The 24,235-nt window shown below is 46.2% G+C and overlaps 1 protein-coding gene across 3 annotated transcripts in view; it reads right to left on the bottom strand.

Moving 5' to 3' along the window:
• GATB (glutamyl-tRNA amidotransferase subunit B) overlaps positions 1-24,235 on the bottom strand; it is a 90,592-nt gene that overhangs the window by 3,486 nt on the left and 62,871 nt on the right. For all 3 annotated transcript variants that reach the window (XM_032246411.1, XM_032246410.1, XM_032246412.1), the window contains 2 exons: positions 14,717-14,850; positions 5,629-5,707 (listed from right to left, as the gene is read on the bottom strand). In XM_032246411.1, the coding sequence (XP_032102302.1) occupies positions 5,629-5,707; positions 14,717-14,850 (213 nt within the window). The remainder of the gene's footprint in view (positions 1-5,628; positions 5,708-14,716; positions 14,851-24,235) is intronic.

Genomic DNA, 24,235 nt, shown 5'->3' with positions numbered 1-24,235 from the left:
TCTGCCACTGCCCGACTGCTCAGGAAACGCCTGTCCCTACATATGCATCCAACTCAGTTCAGCGAATATGTATATGGTCTGACAATGAGGAAGCCATTGGGAGAAGCAGGACACAGAAGCAGGAGGAAACTTCTTGCCCTCAACATGCTTATCAGTGCAGTGCTGTCAGCAGAAGCACTGGGAACCTAGATGGCGCTCCATGGAGCTGCCCTGTAAGTCTGAGGAATCCATCTGCCCCCTTTCTCTGACATTTTTATTTTTTGAACTAGGACTTATATTTTAAAGAACATTTTCTAATGATAAAAGTTAATACATATTCACTGTGGAAAATATAAGGAAATACAGGAGAGATCAAAAGAGATCACTGGCATTCCCATTTCCTCAAGAAAAACCAATGTTAATATTTTGGTTTTTCCTTCCCATCTTTTTCCTGTTTTGTAACATACTTGTGATCATAATGTATATTCAGTTTGTCCTGCTTTTTCATTTATTACAGAAGTACTTTCTTAATAAAAAAGATCTAGTATCCATCAGATGCATTTATCATAATTTAATTATCCCCTCCTGGTAGATACATCTAGGCTTTGACCAGTGTTGATTCTGTGCATCTGCACAGACTCCCAAAAAAGCTCCTAGCTGAATATGTCCAACATTCAGAAAGAGAGATCTCAAAACCTGGCTCAAAACAGAAACCACCTGTAAGGACTTGCTCATGAAAAATCTACGCAGCAGTTCCCTCCAGGAAAGCCAGGTGGATGAGCAGCCTGTGCCTGGAAGCAGGCGGGGCCCCTCCTGGGTCTGCTTCTGCAGACACCGACCAGGGAGCGACGTCTCCGTGCCTGAGGTAGCTGCTGCGGCAGGAAGCACAGAGCAGACCCTGAGCAGGCTGGCCAGGGAGCCAGGCTCTGCCTGGCGGGACCCACAGCTCGAATGCTGGCTGGATTTGCCTGAGCCAAAATAAGCAGAGGAGGGGCAGGGTGCTCGGGGATCACTTCCAGTCACACCATCCAGGAGAAGCAGCGCACCACTAGGACAGACACCTTCAAATGCAGAGGCTGATGCCTTCAAACACAGAGGCTGGCTGCTCCCCGAGAATAAGGGCCAGGCAGGGTGGGGGTACCATGCAGTGACGCTAGAGAAAGATCATTCAGCAGCCTCCTGGAACATATGGGAGCCCGGTGGCTGACATGTTCTTTCCTCCCAGAGTTAGAATACATACGTTTGTTAACTCCACAAATGAGTGCAGCGGCCACGACGGTCCAGGCCCCCAGTTCCCAGCTCACTGGGCTGATAAAATAGATGCCAGTTGTCCCATCCTCTGCTCAATCCTATTTAAGACAAGGATTGCACACTAAGGATTGCGCACTCCTGGCTGGACCCCAGGACGGTGGGAGCCATGGAGTAGTGGTGGAAGACCCTGTCTACCGGCCAGACTCCCCTACTCCTGGCCCTTTTGATGCTCAGGGTGGCCTCTGTGGCTGCTAAGCCCTGTGCTGCAGCATAAATCCTCAGCTTTTGTCTGTGTTTAATCACACCCTGGGAAGCGATATCCAAGTGCAACTGTTTCCAGCCAGGAGCGCAGCTCCCAGGCCCTGCTGCTGCCGACCCAAGACAAGCAGATGGAATGAGGAATTTCTAGCATAGTGCTGGTCCTCTGTGTTAATAAATGGCCCACCAGAAGTACTGGGTAATGCAAGCTGGGAACCCCCATCACACACAGACACTGGAGCCAGCTCTGATGCATGGGGCACAGACTTGGCCTTTGGTTCCCTGAGGACTGAATTTACACACCCTCTTATCTGCCACCCAACTGTTTCTCCAGCTAAAGCTATTTTTGGAGTATCCTGAAGGACAGCACACAGGCCCCCAGCGTCTCCCTGCCTGTCCTGGGTTTCCAAGGTCAGGATATGGAGGAAAGACCTGTTCAAGGGACATGGCAGGGAGGGGGCTGTGACAGTTACAGAGAAGGGAGTCTCCTTTTTGTTCAAAGGCAAGTGCTGTGAAAGGTTACTTTTCTAGAAAGGCATAAACATCAACCCAAGCCTCCAAGAAAGCGGGGCCCAGTAAACTGCAGATAACTGAAGCACTGAAAGACAGAAAAAGACATCTAGTCATTTGTAATACAGCTTTAGTGCATGATAGATAACATTTTGTTCATGAAAAGGTTTTTGGTGATTTCTCTTTAAAGCAGACCCCAAAGTAGACAAGAGATGGCACGCTGTGATTATGGCATGCTTGTGTGTTAAACGCGATTTCTATCTCTATGGCGCCCAATCTAGCTGGGTCCTGCCAGAAACGTAAACTGGACGATTCAGGGGATGGTGGATCATCGGCATCTATTTCCAGACGTGCATGAAGGAGATGCACCTACAGGACCCCATACAATTTCCCTTGAACAATGACTGACTGACCAGCATCTGGACAACATCCAGAGTTTCTGAGCCACAAGAGGCTTGGGAATCCTGGGAGGCTGTTTTCAGGTTAGCTGTGACTCTGACAGTTTGCAAGTCTGAGGTGTCCAAGCTGACCCTGTCTTTAGTGAGGGGAGGAGACGGGGTGCCACCTGCCACTTCAATACACAGCCTGGGTCTTGTGAGGGGTACACGGGATGCTTTTGTCTACAGTTATCAGGAGGTAACTGCTCATAATGATCTATAATTTCCCAGCTTCTATTTCTGATTCTGAAGAACAGGGCTGCTTCGTGGCAGCAACCTCTTAACTCCCCTGGCCCTGGGGTGCTGAAGGCATGAGATTTGTAAATCTCGGAAGCACTGGCAGGACACCTGGGAGGAGGGTGCAGTGAAATGCAAAAGGAATGAAAATAATGCACAAAGAAGTTGATGAGAGACAGGCAGAGGAAGGCAGGTTAATAACTGATTAGAGCACAAAGTGGGAGGCTCTTGGGAATTCAGAATTCTGCTCTCAGAACAGGGTTCTTCTTTCTGTGTCTGTCATCCCTAGGAGTTAGTCCCTCAGTCACCTTTCTTCCTTATCCCCTGGTCATCCAATCGCTTAATGGAGCCTCTTCCAGTTCTGCCAGAGGCAATACCAATAACCAGTAGGATCAGAGTCTTTTTGTTCTGGCTCACTACTTTCTAAAAACCATGCCATACTTGGACTCTTCTGTTAAATTTGGAAACTGCAACACATTTTTTCTTTTTTAAAAAAGTACACTATAAAAATAAGATACAAAAATATTCTCAACAGATTATGGAAATGCAAATCGAATCCACAGTGAGATACAACTTCACATCCACAAGGATGGCTGTAGAATCAAAAAGATGAACAATAACAAGTGCTGGTGAAGACATGGAGAAACTGGAACCCTCACACACTGCAGATAAGACTGTAAGAAGGTGCAGCCATTTTAGAAAATAGTCTGGCACATCCTCATAATGTTAAACACAGCATTACCTGATGACCCGGAAATTCGATTCCTGTAGGTATACACTCAACCTATGCTCAAACACTTGTTCATGACTGTTCAAGGCCGCATTATTCCTAATGGCCAAAATGTGAAAACAACTCGAATATCCATCAACTGACGAATGAACAGACAAAATGGGGTGTGTCCACACAACAGTAGAGGGGCGTGGCAGACGAGCAGCCCCATTTAGCCCTAAAAAGGAGTGAAGGATGGATGTGTGATGCAACACAGATGACTTTTCATAAACCATCCAGATAAAATAAAAATAAATAATACAAAGTGAATAAATACATAAAATATCCAGATAAAATGTTCAGGACACTATATAATTAAAATAAGAAATGAACTTTAAAAGTACCCTATAACTTCAGATTTTGAAAGTCTTTGTTGCTATCCTTTCTTCCTCCCTCCTCCCCCTAGTTCCTTCCTTATGTTGATCTAATATTAAAGGTAGCTATTTCAAGGTGGTAGAATCTGAGAATCTTTTTCTGTACTACTTATATTTTTTATAATCAATATATATTACTTTCCCCTTGAAAATCAGTAATTTCCTAAAAAACAGAAAACAAAAGGTAGAAAAACAAAAACCCCAAGGCACTGACACATAAGGGGGCTCCCTTTATACAGCACACACTAGACGCCCTTCTAGCCAGGCTTGTATTTTCGTCTGACTGCCTCACAGAAGCCACCTCCTTTCAACATGCTGGAAGTTGATAAAATCTGAAAGCGTCTCTACATCTGAACCCCGCTGTCAGCATTTTCCAACATTTTCCATTTCTTCCTACTGCAACTATCTTATTCACCGCACTAGGCTTTTTGTTTTGTTTTGTTGTGGGGCAGGATGGGTAGGAGGAAGGGGAAGGTTTTTTCCTTTTTTCATTTCACATGCTATAATTCATGTGCTCTTCTGTATATATATGTATAGTGTTTTTTTCCGCCCTCAGGCCATCTAATCTTCCTGCAACTGCTGAGCATTGTAATAAACATTTGTATTCCCCTGACATCCAGACAAGTGAGAGCCTTTCCTAAACGCGGCAAGGTCCCTGTAGTTGACAGCCTCACTCGAGGTGGGTAAACAGAGACTTCATTAGTCCTGTTTCCGGTTCCACAGCACCCAGCCCAGTGTGTGTGCCAAGGTGCCTCATCATTAGCCAAAAGCAGCCACTTTCCCCCTGTCTCCCTTTGTAACCTGCCACTACTGTCGGTGCAGATAAACGTTACATGCAAAAGACACCATTAAAATAACATTAAGCTCCTGGCTGAAGCACTGACAGCTGCGATCTCTGAAGCTGAGACGAGGCAGCTCCCTTGGTGTTCCTTATCTTTCTGAGTATGTATTTTTAAGAATTTTCTGAATTCCAGGAGTCTTCACCCACCCAGCACTGTTAGGTCAAGGTACAGACAGACAAAAAGCTGCTTAGGATGATGCTATTTTTCTGAGTTTTCACACACTGGGCATGTCTGTAACATTTTATCTACTGTCTGACTTCACCCTCCGTGCTTAGGACAGACTCTCCAAGAGCAACTGTGCATCAGGGACAAGGGATGCCCTGGGACTGGCTGGGAGGCTGTGGGGGGCAGGACAAGAGCCCCAGGTAGGCTGAGAGCTGAGCTGAGGCTGCCTTGGGCATGAGGCAAAGTGCTCAGATGTAAAAGGCTCAGGAAAGACATGTTAGGGGGAGAAGTTCAGGGCAGGACCAGGCAATAACTATTCCCTCAGGTTAGCAATGATGATGAGAACCAAACTGGCTGCACTGTACATATTGGCTTCATATCCTTGCTAAATGTTTCTACCTTTCAGCATTAAAAACATCACTATGGCTGGGCTAGGTAGCTCATGCCTGTAATCCCAGAACTTTGGGAGGCCAAGCATCACGAGATCAGGAGATTGAGACCATCCTGACCAACATGGTGAAACCCCATCTCTACTAAAAATACAAAAATTAACCGGGCATGGTGGTGCATGCCTGTAGTCTCAGCTACTCAAGAGGCTGATCGCTTGAACCTGGGAGGCAGAGGTTGCAGTGGGCTGCAATCACACCACTGTACTCCAGCCTGGCAACAGAGTGAAAAAAAAAAAAATCACTAAAAGCATTTACTACTTTCATGATGAAAGTCACTCAATGATGGCATTGGGGTGTCACAGAAAACATTTCTTGGGACAACGGCACAGTCAGAAACTGTAGGGAGTATGGACATACCTGTTTAGCTGCTGATGAAGAAATCGTTCTGCTGTCCAACAGGTCAAGAAGCTCAGCGAGCGCAGAGGGTGTGACAGGACTGGTGGCCCACAAAAGAGAAAACACATTTACATTACATACTGTCAGGGCATCCATGAATGGCTGTTCAGAATCAGAACACTTGATTTCATGGGTGTAAATAATCAGACCCACGGCCAGGGATGATAACAGCAGGCCAACTGGGCTCTCTTTTACTTATTTTATATCTTAGGATATAATCAATTTTTGTGACTAGTGTTCTTTCTTTTACCACTCAACAATAACAGCTGTTTGGCAGAAGTTGTAGCAACAGACAACTGCTCAGTGTAATTAGTCAAGAAAAGGAGGTGGCTGCAAAATTCATGAACCACAACAGGAAAGAGAAAATAAACTCGAGTAATTAAATATTTTCAACTGAAAGATCAGCCTAAAAAAAAAAAAAACAGCTAACAAAGTCACTTTTCTGAGTGTTTCTGTGCAAATATAAATTCCTTTTAATTGTAAGCAGTTTTCTGCAAGGAAACACAATGACTAACAGCCTCATCTTCATCCATCCTCGGGAACCTGATACATAACCTTCTTCTCTTCTGCAGGCTCACAACAGCTTTCTGGACACAGAAGGGCCTAGAATCCACCATATCTATATTTCTAGGATGTGACTTATTGGCCAATATTCCATGATATAAAAGGGTGGGGCAACCATACACTGTGAAACAGTAAAGTCTCATTAATTCACTTTAAGGTAAATTAATAGTAGCGGTGAGTGCCTAAATCATGAAAAAGACAACAGTGAATTACAAACTCTTTTAAAATGTATGGTTTTGTGACTTCTAAATACAGGTTGAGTATACCTTATCTAAAATACTTGGGACCAGAAGTGTTTCCAATTTTGCATATTTTTGAATTTTGGAATATTTGCATTATACTTACCAGTTTAGCATCCCTAATCCAGAAGTCTAAAATCTGAAATGCTCCAATGAGCATTTCCTTTGCACATCATCGTCAATGCTCAAAAAGTTTTAGATATTGAAGCATTTTGGATTTCCATGTTAGGGATACTCAACCTATATATACAGCAACTAGGCTAATGAAATGCTGTACATCTGAGGTCATTTGGGGACTGGTTTTAAAAAGGTCGGAATGAAATAAATAGCACATTAGTGTGCCTGTGTAAATGAAGGCTTCTGAAATGCTTCATGCCACTGGAAAACATCCTTTGTTTAAGCTTTGGTTCCCATCATTCACAATTAATTTCTTTGGGTGTGCTTAGAATATAAAAAGGAAACTGCAGCTTATTCATCCCTATGCTGATTTCCAGGACTCCAAATCAATGGAGTGCACATTAACCAGGTATGACTTACTGTACTCTCACTCAGGTCCAGTGAAACCCTCTTAGGGCTGTCCACTTAAAACAGCTGATGTATGGAGGCAGCTTATCATCCTTTAAGTGTCTGTTTATCCCAAAGTATGGCTAAAAGGCAATTCCAAGTGAAAATTAGGTTTGGAGACTATCTGGTGTTGCTAAATTGGTATTCGGAACATCTGTGAACCACCCTGATTAAACCTCAAAAGGAAGAGGAGCAGAGGGCTGCCAAACACACTAATATCCCTTTTCAACTTCCTACCTTTACTGACAAGTAAAAGGAAGAAGAGTTTTTCTAAAAGCGTGGTTTGCTTGATGTTCTCCAATCCTAGAAAATACAATGGCCAATTATCTTAGAATGTAGACTCTGCGTAGAACCCACAATAAGCACTGAGGTGGAAGTGGATTTCTTGAGTGTGTGAAAGATAAGGTCCTCAGCCTCACATGAGTCGATTATCTTCATCTGTCTGGGCTGCTCTAACAGGTTAGTACCAAAGGAGACGTGGCTAATAAACCATGGAAACCTTATTTCTGCTCTGGAGGCTGGGAAGTCCAAGATGAAGGTGCCGGCAGATTCCATGTCTAGTGAGGATCCACTTTCTCACTGGTGGCATCTTCTTGCTGTGTCCCCATGTGGTGGAAGCACTTAGAAGTTTCTTTGATGAGGGAGCTAATTCCATTCATGAAGGCCCCTCCCCGATGACCTAATCACCCACCAAAGGTTCCACTTCCTCATACCATCACCTTAGGGGTCAGGATTTCAACACAGGAATTTGAGGAAGGATCCAAACATTCAAAATGCAACAATAATATAAAAGATGGGGTGGAGAGGGACAGAACTTTAAGGAACACAAAATAACTAAAAATACGTTGTCTTTGAGAAATTCATGTAAGGACCTCAATTCATCAGTCGGGTAATAAATTTAGACCATAAAATCTCTCCACTGACATAATCACACTTGGGATTTCTCCATCACCTTCATGTCCCCACAATGCCTGTCACACAGTAGGTCATCATACTTGTGTCACAGGCTTCCTCACACCCACAGGGATGTCTGGCAGGCTGCACACGGTAATTCCACATATGCCAGGGCTAAACTTGAGTCAGACAGTGACAAAGATCAGTACCTGTCACACAGACCCTGAAAGACCCCGCTCATCGGCTCAATAAATAAACCTCAGACTTGACACGCAATGGCAGCAGCAGCACAGACTACTAATTTGCTGCTGTCAGATAATATTGGTTTCCGGACAATGAATGCGTCTCCGCTAAAGAAGAAACTGACTCTGCGACCTTCAGCTCTGTGGGCTGCTCTCTTCTCTCCCATTCTGAAGCCAATGGATTGACTGAGGAGGGGAAAGGGGCTCTTTCAAAGCTCCAAAATTTGTCCAGTCCCTCACAGCTCATTCAGGATCACAGCTCCATCTCCAGCTTGGATGAGGAGAGCAGACACCCTGATGCCTCTACAGCCACCCGCTACCCCTGTGCTGCCTGTCTCAATCCTCAAGCTTATCTCAGGCCCAAAGTGCACCTTGTCCACGTCTGTTAAAACGGATGCAAGAGGAAGGAAGACACTGGGACTTGGGCCTCCAGGGGGCACTTGCTGCACACGAGGATTCTGTGTTCATCTCATGGATTTCGCCGCACACCTAGTGGTGCCCCACCAAGTGGCTGTTCCAGGCTGCCCCCTTCCCACTCCCCTCCTCAGCACATGCCCTCACCTCCCATTTCACAAGGACATCAGCTGAGCCATGCTCGAGAATCTTCCAGGGCATTCTCCTCCTCCTCTTCCATCAAACAACCCTTCCACCCCTGCTCAGAACCCCACCACCCACTGTCCGCTCCTCTGAACCAAAGATGCTAATTTCCCGTGTTCTGTGGCTTGAATCTCATGGCTTCACAAATGCTCCAATCTCCCTATCTTGAAAATGCCTTCAGCTGACCTTGCAGTCACAACAATTATGATCTAATACCAGTGGCTACTGCCCGCCCTGTGAAAGCACATGCCATCTGGATTCTGTGCCTAGCCCTCTACAGAAGCTCTTCTCTTAAAAATCACCCCCCTTGCTTGTGACCAAATATTCAGCTTTTCCCCATCCCACTATGCCCTGACTCCTGGGGCTGCACCGAAAGCTCCTTGTGAAACCCCCTTCTTGGGCCTCTGGAATCTCCTCCTCTTCCTCGCCTGTCCCTCTGCTGCTCCTTGCCTATTCATGCCAGGTGAGTCTGGTGCCCTCTTCCTGGGTCCTCTGCTTTGACCCCAGCTGAGAGGAGGACGCACACACGGCCCAGGGCTGCACTGCTGCCTCAGGCCCCATTTCCCTCCCCTGCTGACTTCAACCAACTCCTGAGAGGCCCCATTCACAGCCAATGTGCTCTAAAGCAGGACCACAAACTTCTGGGAAGAGCTAGAGTGCATATTTGAGGCTTGGTCAGTGTTCTCTGTCACATATGCTTCTTTAACAAAGGTGAACGCAATTCTTAGTCACAGGCTATATAGAACTAGAGTCACAGGCTATACAGAAACTATACTATAGTTTCCCAATCCTTATCCTAAGCCAGATTTGTCTTCCTCACAGACCAGCTCCTCTGCCGTTTCCCACCACCCTTCTGTCTCAACTGATGACAGCACCATGCTTGTAGTTACCAGGGTGCCGATTACCAAGCTGTCTTCGCTTTATTCATCACCTACTCCCTGAAAAATCTAGTACCTTCTTACCAGATCCCAGTGATCCTTCCAAACATGAATTACAGCCATCCTTCCCTCTGCATTCCTGAAACCACCACTTCTGACTTGCTGTGGCTCTGGCCACGGTGAGCTCCAACAGGTCTCAATGCCTGCAGCCCATCCTTGGATGCTATCCTACACTGCATGCTGTGGGATACATCGTCCTCTCGCCGCCAGTCCCTTCCTGGTTTAAAAGCCTTCCCTGCTTCAGTGCTTAGGGACTATTGCCTGCTCACCAGAAACACTGGGGCACTCAAGTGGCTTGGACAACTGGATAGCTGCACCTGCCTAATTTTACCATGACATACTTGGTCAGGAAATCTACAATGTCCACTTTCTTAACTGAACCAAACCTGTTACTCGTAATTCAGAAGTTGTTAACCAAATAAACCAACCTTTCAAAGAAATATACTCAATTAAAAAGCCAAGTTCAACAAGAGGTTGGACCCTTCAAACATCAGTCTTCTGAGAGGTATTTAAAAGTGAATGCTAATTCACAAAATCATTCTCAACCAATTTGATCTCTAGAATGTTCCCTGCCTGGGTGTCACTATGAGACTAGCTAGTTTTGCAGCTACTGCCCTTCTAAGCTTTGGAAACATGAGCCCTAGCAGCTGAGGCTGTTCATTTATGTTTGCTCTATGGGTAGGCTGGTATATCCGTGCAGCTAAACGTTCTTTGAACTGAGTAGGAAAAGAGCTGCTATGGTTTGGTTTTGGCTTCTCAGTCCTTGCTCCATTTAAGCTGCAAAACAGAACTGTTGCCTGCTTCCTCTTTACTTGATTTTGGAATAACCAAGCCTACTTTTATTTTGAATTGGGTACCCTTCAGGTTCTTAAAACTCTAGTGCTGGCCAGGTACGGTGGTTCATGCCTGTGATCCCAGCACTTTGGGAGGCCGAGGCAGGCGGATCACGAGGGCAAGAGATCGAGACCATTCTGGCCAACATGGTAAAACCCTGTCTCTATTAAAAATACAAAAATTAGCTGGACGTGGTGGTGCGCGCCTGTAGTCCCAGCTATTGGGAGGCTGAGGCAGGAGGATCACTTGAACCCAGGAGGCAGAGGTTGCAGTGAGCTGAGATCGTGCCATTGCACTCCAGCCTAGTGGTGACAGGCTCCTTCTCAAAAAGAAAAGAAAAGAAAACTCTAGTGCTTATGAACTGCTTGGGTAAATACCAGGGGCTCCAGGTCCACTCAACAGGCTAATTTATCCCTCAGCTCCTTTAGAGGCCAGCAAAATGGTTGTTAAATCCCTAACTTCACAGACCAACATATAAAGAAGCCAATCACAAGTCCACGGACTTGGCTTCCAGTCTTTGCGGCTGTGCCATCTGAGGCAAGTCCCTTATCTCCTAGGGCCTCCGTTTCCTCATCTGCTAAATGAAACATCTGAAGATCCCAAGGTCTCTTCCAAGACTAAAGCTCAGCAATTCCATAAATTTTAACCAAAAACATAGAAAAACGGTAAGTTTAAAGCTAAAACATTTCTATGTCCTCCAGAAGCACAAACACCTTATCTTCTTGGAGCTTTCTTGGAATCTTCTGGCTAATGTGAATCTCCCTCCTCTCTGTTCCCACTGCACTGTGTCTAGTTCCAACACTGGAAGCATCCCATTCTGTCTCGAATTAAAATTCTGATGCTCAAGTTCTAGTCCTCCCCAGGAGACTAACAGCACTTGTAGGGTCTGGACCAGGTCCTGTTCATCCCCCACATACCACAGAGTGGGGCTCTGGACCTGCTGGGTTCAGGGCTGAATCCCAGTAACGTTGCAGAGGCTCCCTATTCTGGCTCTGCTCTGGCTCTGCACACAGCCACACCTCTTGGCCACTTTCCACCCTCTGCTCCTGCCAGCTATACCAATCATGCCAGTTCTTTGCTGTTCCTGCACCTGGGCTCTGGGTAGGCACTGCCCTCTCCCTTGTGAAATCCTATCCAACCTTGAAGGCTCTGGTAGAGCTGTATTCCATCCACAAAGTCTTCCACACAGCTCCTGCCTCCACAGAACCGACACCATGTCACCCAGGCTGGTCTCGAACTCCTGACCTCAAGTGATCCGCCCGCCTCGGCCTCCCAAAGTGCTGGGAGCATAGAATTTTCAGCATTAACAGCAGAATTTCTGAATGAAGAGGCCAAGCCTGAGAGGACAGGGATGAAAGACCAAGAAGCAGGCTGGCTGCAGTGACTAGCGCCTGTAATTCCAGCACTTTGGGAGTCTGAGGAGGGTGAATCACTTGAGGTCAGGAGTTCGAGACCAGCCTGGCCAACATGGTGAAACCCCGTCTCTACTAGCCAGGCATGGTGGTGGGTGTCTGTAATCCCAGCTACTCAGGAAGCTGAGACTTGAGAACTGCTTGAATCTGCAAAGTGATTGCTGTGAGCAGAGATGGCATCACTGTACTCAAGCCTGGGTGACAGAGTGAAATTCTGTCTCCCAAAAAAAAAAAAAAAAAAAAAAAAGACCAAGGGGCAGTAGATGCCACAGAGTTCAGCAGATGAGATGAGGGTGGCACGTGCTTTGGTATTAGCGCACCACCCTGGAAAAAAGCAGGCAGCTAATACCAAGGCCCACGATGTGCCAGGCACTGTGAATTTTCCCCTCAAAAGCTCTCTGAGGCAGGTCCTGCCATTTTCACTTTGCTGTGAGGAAACTGAGGGTCAGAGGGGGATCTCATTCAAGGTCACTTCCGGTGAGCAGCCGATTCAGGAAGGGAACTAACGTCCTGGCCACACTAACACATGGATGTGTGCATTCACAGCCAGCGGCTGAACATGGGGTTGACACCGTCTAGAGTTAAATTCTTTGAGCAAACAACTGTTGGGATTTATTTGTCAATATCTGTCTGTCTTCATTCCCCAGGATGCTGCTGAGACAATGACACACCCACCTGGCCTGGGTCTCCCTGCCCCTGGGACCTTGCCAGGCCCTGCCACCTGCCTGCCTATGTGCCTCCAGGGAACTCTCTTCCTAATGCCCCAGAGTGACACCTGCTGCCGATTCTTTCCTTCTTCAAACCTGCCTTTCCCTTGGTTTGTGTCACCAGTACCAACCTGGTTTCCTCGTTTTCCTTCTACTTCTGTGCTGTTGTGCCTCCGTTTCCTTCTTCTCTGCCCATGCTTCCCAGTTAAAGGCTAGAGAACCTCAGGTTCCTTCCCCAGCCACCTAGCATGATGCACTCCCTGAAAGTTCTCATCTGTCCAATGGCTTCAAGGACAGACGCTGCTAAGTCCAAGTTTCACTTACACTGCGCCGTGTCCCTGCAGCCCAGACTCACCTCAGATTTTTCCACCTGCTGTTCCCCATGCCTGGAACACTTTTCCCCGTCAGCCGTGGCCTGTGCCTGCTCAACCTTTCCTCAGGTCTTAGCTTAGCTGCCACCTTCTTTCCCTCCAGAGCACCCCCCGTCACTGCACTGTAGCCACCAGCTTCAAGGCTGCCTCTCCTTTGATTCAGGGCCAGTGTCTGTCCCACGGACTGTGCTTCTCATGCTGGGCACAGAGTTTAGCACACAGCAGAGGCTAAGTGAACATGAGCTGAATAATGAACCAACGAGAACTCTCAACTGCAAACCTCCCCAAGATTTCATCAGCTGCAGACCCATAGATCTTGCCTGCTGGTTAGCCCCGTGAGGGGATGTCTGTCCTGCAGGCAGCTCAAAGCCAGCACTTCTGAAATGGATTAGGGCATCTTCCCTCACCCCTGGCCTGTTGAGTTTTTTCCTCTTCCTTTAGCTCCTCCTGCACTGAAGAAGTCTGCCCTCTGTTTCACCTCTACCCAAACAAGAAATCTGGAAGTTGTGCCAATTGAGATAACTGCTCTCAACTTAGCCTCCTCACTTCAGTCTGGCCACTGCCACCTTGGCTCAGGCCTGGGGCATTTCTCATCCGCATTCCTGCAAGAGGTTCCCAAATGGAATTCCTGCTTCTAGTCTGCTCTCTGACACTGAATATTTGTGTCCCACCCCAAATTCCTATACTGAACCCCGATGGTTTTAGGGGATGGGGCCCTCGAGGAGTAATGAGGTCTAGAAGAGGTCATGAGGGTGTGGTCCCTATGGTGGGAATGCTGCTCCTGTAAGAAGAGACCGGAGGGCCTTCTCTCCCTCCCTCCTTCCTGTTTCACCCCGCAACTCCCGCATGCCACGTGAGGACATCTGTGAGCCAGGCAGAGGGCTTCACCCAGGACTGGCACCTGGATCTTGCATCCTCCCCACCTCCAGAACCATGGGAAAGACACGTTGCTTAAGCCACCCAGTCTGGAATTCTGTTACAGTGGCCTGAGCTGACTGAGACACACTCCATTTCCTCAGTGTGAAACTGGCATGAGCTTTCAAGAGCTGGTGATAAAGGCAGACACAGTCCTCCAGGTGGCCCTTGGTCATCTCTGCAGCTCTGTCCCCACCATTCCTGCCTGCCTGCCTCAGACTCCTGCAGCTTCTGGCTTTCCTGAGGCTGCCCCGCCTGCTGGTCTCTGAGCTGGGCACTGCTCCACTTTGTCTGTGCAGCCAGTCCCTCTCACAGGGACAGTGACTCTCCCTTGTGCTTCAGGGCGTGGCTCAAGCATCCTCTCCAGAGGGGAGCCCTGGTTGGCTCCCCAGCGTCCGTTCAGCTCCCCTTTTTGTGCATTCACAGTACCCTGTGCATGCCTCTGGCACGACAGGGTCACCCTGAGGTGGCTGTTTCCTTACAGATCTACATCCTCCACAGTTTGTGAATGTCTGTCTCATTCATCTTCATGCCCCCAGCCTCTGACGCAGTGCAAAAAACATAGGGCGCAGCCATAGATTTGAAGAAATAAATACATTTTTACATAGGCTAGAGAACATATTTAGAATGTGGAATCCACAGGGGATGCTTGTATCATGTTGGGATATCCTGAGGGAGAACAGGGAGGGCCAAAAACTGGACCTGCCCTATTTCCAGAGCTTCTGGACAGACGTCATCACAAAGGAAGAAATTAATCCCAGACCTCACTCACCTCTCACTGACAGCGAGGTTCTCTTGCTTTAAATAGCCCAGGAAAATGTTGAGGACCCAACTCGTCACCTTTTTTGGCTCTGCCCTAGTTTCTTTTATCACATTTTGGAAGAACTCCAGTAGGCCGACTTCGTTCTGTTAAAAAAAAAAAAAAAAAAAATTATATAAAACCTCCCCAAAAATGAAAGATCAGCATTCTGAAGGCAAATCTGAAACTGTCACCCTTTGCCTCCTCTGAGACAGCCACTTTTCCTTTGCTAAACCCTGAGATATCACCAGAAAATTCTGATCACTTTTAACTAATGAAAACTATTCTACTACTGTCACTGTGCATTTACATAGCATTTTCTCAAAAGAATAAACACATTTTAGAGAGCCCTGACTTTGCAGACCAGAGGATGGTGAAATTCCACATCCCCAAAACTCACTTGCTTTCTCCATGCCTGCCGCGTGCAACCTACAACCTCCAGACCTGAGCTGTAAACTGGCCTAAAATGTCTGGCCTGAGTTTAACGCCCCTTTCTCTTTCTAGGCCTGTCCTGTGCTGAAGTCCTAGTAATTGCTAGAAAAGAGGGTAAAAAAACAAAGCAAATCAAGAAAGAACAAACAGAATATTCTACCTCTGAAAAATCAAAAGTGGATCATAACTATATTGAGCCTCACGTAATGACAAGAAGTAGACAGGGATGGTTCTGAAATGTTTTCAAAATGAGGGAGAACATGGGCACATGTGACCCACTTAGGCCGCTTAACAGCAGGTGGAGGGGCAGCAGCCTCCGAGCCTTCTGAGTTGAGCCAGGCAAAACAGACCCTGCCTCTCACTGTGTTCCGGGAAAACGATCAGCTGGAGACTTCTTTCATCAAGACTGTACCGTTTCTTCTCCTCTGGACTGTCGGCCCATGAGTCAGGGCCGGGCTCTCCTTGTTCACGCTATGGCTACAGCTAAGTCCACGCTGGACCGTGGCATCTGCTCAGTATTAGGTTGGTGCAAAAGTAATTGCGGTTTTGCCATTCCTTTCAATGGCAAGAACTGCAATTACTTTTGCACCAACCTAATATCAGCAGTGGAACTGGTATCTCCCATCAGCATGTATGTGTGTTGGAAATCACACACGAGCACTCATTCTTATCATACCATGTACACCTTTAAATATGCAACATCCACAATTATGCATAGGACCAGCCCTGAGGCACTCACCACATCCTGTACTACACCTCGCTGCCAGCTCAGGTAGTTTTGGCAGAATCAAGGAATTTAGCTAAGTCCACCCCACTATTTCTTTTTTTTATTTATTTTTTTAAGATGGAGTCTCACTCTGTCTCTCAGGCTGGAGTGCAGTGGCGTGATCTTTGCTTACTGCAACCTCTGCCTCCTGGGTTCAGGCGATTGTTCTGCCTCAGCCTCCAAGTAGCTGGAACTATAGGCGCATGCCACCACACCCTGCTAATTTTTAAAATATTTTTTAGTAGAGACGGGGTTTCACCATGTTGGCCAGGCTGGTCTCGAACTCCTGACCTCAAGTGATCCGCCCGCCTTGGCCTTCCAAAGTGCTGGGATTACAGGTGTGAGTCACCGTGCTCTGCCCACCGCCACTATTTCAATAAGAAAAATAAAAACTTGTGCTGCGTAGGAAAGGAAGGCTGAAATTTCCAAATTCAGAGGATAGACATGTTAAGTAGCAGATCTTCCTTACCTGTGGAAATTCAAATCAAACCACACTTTTCTTGAAATATTCCTTTTAAGTTCACACTGCACCTAAGGCTCCCACCCTCACTCCTTTCGGAGACCTTTCATTAACCAAAAGAACATTCTGGAAAAAATGAGATACTGGGAAGAAGCAAGGTATTCTAACAAAAGGACTCTCCACGTGTAGCTACTGTAGCTGCTGGAATACACACACGGGCACGGCAGAAATTCCATAGTGATAAAAAAAACCTACATGTTCTTTGTAACAGATAAATTCTCTGGTGACAAGCCTACTGAATAATCCTGTAATCATCTCTTGAATCTCTTTTCAAGCCAGTGCTATTATTCTGCTCATGCTAAACCAGGGCAGAGGCCACCTCGGCAGCCCAAGCTTGACTACAGATAAGGCAGAGCCTGGCAACTCGAAGAGGAAGTTCTGCTTAACTTATGGAAAAGTATTCAAACTTCCACAATAGTACACAATCACTGGGGAAACAGAAAACTGCTATCTGGCCCAAATCAGACGGGCAGAATTCCCTTTGTTCTAACCCAGACAGGCTGGCCCACTGGTAAAATGAGCTGTCAGGAGAACTCTTTGCTTTGCCAGGGAAAGGGTCTTCTAAATCCACCTAGAAATATTGCACTTAAACTCACAGGCTTGGCTGAGTTGCTGGGAAGTGATGAATATCTATTCCTCTACCCTTGGGTGGTTTTTTTATTGGATGGATAACACGGCAAGTCAGATTTCTGTTTGTCTTTTCATGTCAGTGCTGTGATGAAGCCTCTCTGAGCTGGAACTGTATTTCACTAGGGGATACATGGTTTCAGTCCACAATTTAAAGCAGACAGGAAAATCTGCAGTGGTGATGGGGTGAGCCATAGGGAGTGGGGCTGAAGGAGGCCGAGCCACAGCCACCCAGGGAATGATGGATCAATAAAAGCTGCACATGGCCCGCACTGCTCTTCATAGCACAAGCCCGCTTCTCAGGGAAGGAACACACGCATTCTAGTCTCCTAGTCTTCTTAGTTTTTCCATGAGACTGGAAATGCTAATAAGCTTGGCACGAATCTCAGAAGTCTCCGGTGAACATGTCAGTACAGCCATCTGGTTTTCTGAGAAAAACAGTGAGCCGGTAATTCCCTTACATAAAAATCACATGAAGAGCAATGCAGAAAGGCCACCGCACTAGGGGAACTTTAACGTCCTCCTCAAAAGCAACAAGCAATCATTCGACTCAGGATGAATCTACCCTACATGCAACAGAACTGCAACTTCGGCGACACAGAGAGTCGTGGCCCCTGGCTGACTGCGACTCTAATTGTTCCTTCAGAGATGGCTAAAGCAGCAGGCATGACTGGTCCTGTCTTTTGTGTAATACCAGACAGTCTTTACAGCCCTATGACTGGGAAGCATCTTTTTCACATTTTAATCAAACTTCCCAAAGCACTGAATTACACCCAGAACCAGTACCTGCTCAGCTTCTCAGACGCAAATGGGAACCCTTGATTGCTAATGATTTGTCAGGTGATCAATGCTGGTGTGAGGCAAAGCAGAGCACCCTACATACCACCATTGGCTGCTCAGCGAAGGAACCTCTATCTACCCTTGCACCAGGCCCTGGAGCAATCTGCTCGAAGCTGTCTTCTGCATCCCACCGTCAGAGACAATCAAATGCAAATGGTGGAAGACTGTCTGGTTGGAACAGGATGAAGGCTGATTTCTCAACTGCATTTCTTGTTCTAAGTCACAGACCCTGTGAAGCTGATGACAAGCCAGAAATGAGGAGGACTGTATTTATTTACGAGAAGGTAACCTGACAGACCCAGCTGCCCAGTGGCAGATTCAGAGAAGAAAAAGCAGTCCAGAAGAATGCGAGTTGAGGAACAGCTGGTTATGTGACAGGGAGTGTCCCGACAGCTACAAGGGATCCCAAATGAGCCATTCTGGGCTAGTCAAAGGTGCTCAAGAATCTCTATTGAGTATCTGCTAGACACAGAGATCAGCACCAGGCCCAGAGGGTGGCTGCGTGAGGCTGCTGCTGAGGATAATGACAAGCAGAGCTAAAACAGCAGCAGTGATGGGAACCAGGCACTGTCTACGCACTCTCTCCACATCACCTCAATGAATTCAACAACAAACCTCTGAGCTCAGCTCTCAGGACTCCCCTTTACAGATGAGGACATGGAGGCACTAACTTGCTTATGGTTGCACAGCAAGAGAGCACTAGAACTGGACCAAACCTCTGCAGTCTGTGCTTCTAACCTCTGTGTGGCACTGCCTTCGAGGAAGGAAAGGTCATGGTCTTTGCCTGCCTGGGGACTGAAGCTGAGCACTCAGGAGTGCCAGGCGCAGCAGGAGGCAGCCAGCTCATCTGACGAACGCGCTTACCCACACTGCCATTATTTTATTTGAGAGCTGCCAGCTGTTCAAAGGTTCTTAACATATGAAAAATGTTCCAAGGAAATTGAGTTTGAAATTAGGAGAAAATGGCAGGTTTGCTTTCTGCCTTTGCCAGTGTATACCTAGGCCACGTGGCACTCAGCTGTGGCATGACACACACCTGTTCCCAGACCAGGAAGGAAGAGAGCCGCCTGCACACCGCACAGGCCATACTGGGCTCTGGGGAGGGAGGGTGGCCAGAGCTCCCCCGCCCCTCGCCTGCCCTCCCCTGACTACTGCTGCCCCAGAAAAGTCCTGCGAGCACACCTAAACCTGGACACTGCACAATCCTGAACAAGACAAATCCTGTTACCTCTCATATTGTTTTGGTATTAAGCATATTGTATTTTATTTATTATTGCATTCTAATTCCTCTAACAGGATAACTCCTACAACTGTGCAGGTCATGCCTGGGAGCTGCAGAAACTCTGCATCTGCAGACGAACCACAGGGGTTTCAGCTGGACAAGGCTCTCCCATGCCACAACGTGTCATTTTGCAGAGGCACACACTGGAATTGCAGCCGTCCCCTTTGTGGCGGGGATACTGGGGTAAGCAGACACTGAGCATTTGGGCAGACGCTGGAGGAGGCTCCCCACCTGTGTATCAGTGCAGGCTCTGCTGTTTTATTATTCCTGTGGATCTGGTCATTCTTACAAAGTGAGAAAAACAAAACTCAAATACAACAGCTATGTAAAAAATGGCGCTGAAAATAACGCCAAATGCTAGTGCTGGGGATGGCAATGAAGTAAAGAGGCCCGAGACCGCGATGGCTCTCAGCCAGAAAGCAGGTGTCAGGGCAAGGCTAAGGACTGGAATGTTTAGGAGGGCAGTGGCTCGGGTGGGTGATGGGAATCGGTGCCCCCTCTGCTTTTCACAGAAACAGGAAGCGGCTGCGAACATCTTTCAGCAAGTGCTCCTGTGGACAGAAAATTTACGCATCAGGAGAGGTCTCTTCAGTGGAGAAAACAAGGAAGTTATTGGTGGTGTGAGGCTGGCACAGGAAACACAACACCCCTCAAGGCGCCAGGAGAAAGCCAGGAGAGCACAGGGCCGCCACTGCTGCCGGTGAGAACATGGGGACCTGCAGAGGCTCTCAAATGGACCCACAACACCACGGTTTGTTCTCCCAAGGAACACACAACTAGGGGTCCATGGCCCTGTTCTGGTCCTCACAATTTTTATTCCTAGGTCATTTCCCCAGCAGGGCTTGGGAACCCTTAAAATCTGAGCAACACTTTGGTCCCAACCATTTTGCTTGTGCTATGTGTCCAGCAAAGCGGGAAAGTGGACAGATCTTGAGTTCAACTCAGGCGCCGGTTCCATTCAGGGTACATTTAGACTAACATGAAAATGACTTTACATCCTCTGAGATGCACTAACTCCAAGGGAGATGCTGAAGGAAACCAATTTGGGAATAACAGCTTCCCCCAAATAATCAAAATCCAAATAATTCAGGCACTACAAGCTGACAGCAGACTGGCACAGCTAAAAGGTTGTATCTGCACGAACAGGACACAGGCAGTACATTGTCATGAAATCAATTCCAACTGTAGTCACCTTCTAGTGTGCCTAATACCACCACTGTCAAATCGTCCCCTCATGGAGGGAACCTGAGTTGCTCAATAGAAGCTTTCTGGCTGGTGCTTAAAAACAGTTCAACAGAGGCCGTGAGGATTTGCTCATTCCTCTAAGATCTCCCTGAAACCTGAAATAATATACATTCATCCCGAAAAGGAAATTATTCCACAAGAAATTGGGCTTTGAGATGGGTTGGGGACAGAACCCCTGTGGGTCCCCAACGCTGGCACTCAGGACTTTACTCCTTCCTGCATTGTCTCCCTACTGGGCAGGCTCCTGAGGGGTCATATGGCTCTGAGCCCAGAGCATCTTCTTCTCTGAAAGCTCCTCATCTCTTGCATCCAAAAGAAATGAACCACTGGTTTTACAGAAGTGGAGTTAGATGATACATCTTTTTATTCAACTGTACCAGAACGAAACGTTGGTTATTTTTCCAGGGTACAGAGTCACTGTAAAAGCACCCGTAAGCTAGCAAGCACTGGATGGAATTTTTATAGAATGAAGAATAAAATCAATTTAGAAAGTTGCATGGAGCTGAAATATGGTGCATGACGATGTTGGCTAAATGCATCTTCCTTCAGCAGTAGTTAGAAGGTGAGTACTCTGCACCTCAGTAAGTCTGGCCAGTCTAAAACCAGTCAATATGGTTTCAGACACTATTAACATTAAAGTAGTATTACATATGGGATACACAGATATTTATCATGGGAAATTATTTTATAGGCAATTCCTCCAGAAAGCAAACCAGGTCATTTCTAGCTTGCTAGACACTTAAAGGAAAATTCTTGGAAAACAATCCACTTAACAACCAGCTGTAGTCATGATACCTTTTCTGTTTCTTTGTCCCTTGGAGACACCTTAACCTTTTCCATGATGTCAGAAACAAAGGATTATGATTTTAAAAGTGGGAGAACCAGCTGGAGAAAATGAAGTTGTGTAAGTAAGAAGACACATCTTGAGGCTGAGTATAAAGACAAACACGAGCACAGGGCAGCCCTGGGTGCCGATTCGAAGGCTCACAAGCACATCTTCCTGCAGTCTCACTGGGACCATGCTGGATTTTTACACAGCCCTGCCTTTCATGCCTCTCAATGAATTGTTTTAGCGCGTTGCTTGGTGTCAATGTTCTTCTCCCTGGCGGCATATTCCTGGGAGTCTGCTTGGCTGTATTTAGAATTTTTTTTAGATTCAATGAAGATTTGGCTGTGCCTGTCATCTTTGGGATAAGTGAGTCATTGCCTCCTCTTTCAGCTGGGGAGGGAAAGCTCTGGTCACCCTTGCAGAGTCCTCCCAGCTCTGAAGTGTCAGAGGTGAGATGTGGAATCAAGGGGATCTGTATTGAGTCAGTGTTTTAACTCAATGGCCTGTAGGACTGCTCCAGACAGTTAAAAACATCATGGAAAAGCTGAAACACTGACATTTGGAACTAGCATCCGGCACTGTAGTCAGAGTGGCAGGCCCTCAAGAAACACTCGGGATGCTCTGGCTTCCTCCACTGAAATCTCCCACACATGAGCTTCCTATCTACTGACTTCAGGCACAGCCAGGGCCCCGCCAGCTCATCTCTGCTTCACACCAAGTACCTCTTATGTGCCAGGCGTGAAGGACTGGAGGCACCAGGCAAAATCAAGCCACAAACCTCACAAACTCTGCCTTATGTGGAGACGCTTCTCAGATTCTTTTTTCTTTTTTTTAAATTTTAGAGACAGGGTCTCTCTCTGTTGCCCAGGCTGGACTCCAGTGGGATGACCACCAGCTCACTATAGCCTTGAATTCCGGGGCTCAAACAATCCTCCTGCCTCAGCCTTCCGAGGATCCGGGACTACAGGTGTGTGCCACCATACCCAGCTAATTAAAAACATTTCTTTTTGTAGATACAGAGGTGTTATATGTTGTTGCCCAAACTGGTCTTGAAATCCTGGCCAAAAGTGATCCTCTCACTTTGGCCTCCCAAAATGCTGGAATTACAGGTGTGAGTCACCATGCCTGGCACTTCCCAATGATTGAGACAGGACTCAAGTGCCTCCCACAGAAGGTTTAAGAAACAAAATAAAGCTGCAGAGAACAGCTTATATTACTTTTCTTCTCTCTAACTTTATTTTTCTACTTAGAAATTAGACATGATTTCTGCTTTTCATTGGCATTGACTGATTTTCACTAAATTTAGTGGATGGCACTTTATGTTTATTTATAGGGCAGTCTGGCATCTTAAAACCAATAGGAGTGGTAAAAACTTTTAAATGAATCTGTGTCCTCTGACTGTGCTTCACAAAACACTAGTGGGACTATATAGGGCATGAATATTAACAAAAGTAAAAACTCGATTTTCTCCACTAATGAAACAAAAGTGACCCCAAACAGCAATTAACTAAAACGTTATTTCTGTTTGACATTATAGCACATTATATATGCAAGTGGGCAGCAGAGCTCAGGAATGAAGAGCCTGGGCCTCGAAGTCAGCATGATCTGAATGTGGCTCTAGCTTGGGCTTGGGGAAGTTACTGAAGCAAAGAGGTTATGTTTCTCTGCCTGCAAATGGGGAGAGCAGCAGTTCCTGCCGCAGAGGGCTGCCGTAAGGATAGATTAAGAAGTGGTACAATGTGAACTGCAGAGCATGCTGGAAGCAGGCAGCCTTTTCTAGGCTGCTTAGGCAAATGGCTCCAACGCTTCTGTGTTCTCTGAATGAATTAAGGCACAGAGCTTAGGAAGAGATGCCCCACAGAAATCAGGCAGGGAGGATTTTGCTAAGAAAAATGCACATGCATCATGCATATAATTCTGATCATTCTATTATAATAATTACTACTGATATACTGACTCAGAGAAAAACTTGTTATACTATTAGAATCCCTCGTTTTTAGAATGCTAATGCCTGGATTTCAGTTTTAACATTTCTATTCTTTAATCTTTACAAATGAGGTCATGTAGAGAAAAGGAAATGCTTATATACTGTTGCTGGAAATGTAAATTAGTATAGCCTCTATGGAAAACAGTATGGAGGTTCCTTAAAGAACTACAAGTAGAGTTACCATTCAATCCAGCAATCCCACTATTGGGCATCTACCCAAAGGAAAAGAAATCATCATATAAAAAAGATACCTGCACTCAAATGTTTATCCCAGCACTATTCACAATAGTAAAGATATGGAATCAATGTAAGTGTATATCAGTGGATGACTGGATAAAGAAGTTGTGGTATATATACACAATGAAATATTATTCAGCTATAAAAAAAGAATGGAATCATGTCTTTTGCAGCAACAGGGATGGAACTGGAGGCCACTATCTTAAGTGAAGCAACACTGAAACAGAAAATCAAATACCACATGTTCTCACTTATAAGCAGGAGCTAAATAATGTATACCCAGGGACACAGAATGTGGAATAACAGATACTGGAGACCTGGAAGAGTGGGAGGGGAATAACGGATGAGAAATACTGGGTACAATGTATATTATTTGTGGTGATGACTTACATTGTAAGTCCAGACTTTACCACTATGCAATATATCTATGTATCAAAATTGCAACTGTAGCCCCTACATTTATATAATAATAAATTTTATAATCATATAAATATTTGCATATATGTTCATGATATACACAAATTTATTTATATAGAAAAGCTAACCTTGGTTCTCTAGCTTTTGTCAAGTTGCCTCAAGATACACACACACACACACACACACACACACACACACTCTCTCTCTCTCTCTCTCTCTCTCTCACATATGAAATTAAGTTGCCTCGATTTCTTATACAGGAAATTGATTTCACATATATATATAAATCATATATATATATATATATATA

The sequence above is a fragment of the Sapajus apella genome, unplaced genomic scaffold (genome assembly GCF_009761245.1).
Source record: "Sapajus apella isolate SASKATOON/1434 unplaced genomic scaffold, GSC_monkey_1.0 scaffold61, whole genome shotgun sequence".
In the NCBI taxonomy this organism is placed as follows: Eukaryota; Metazoa; Chordata; class Mammalia; order Primates; family Cebidae; genus Sapajus; species Sapajus apella.
Note: the sequence above shows the minus strand (reverse complement) of the source record. Positions and strands in the feature narration are given on the sequence as shown.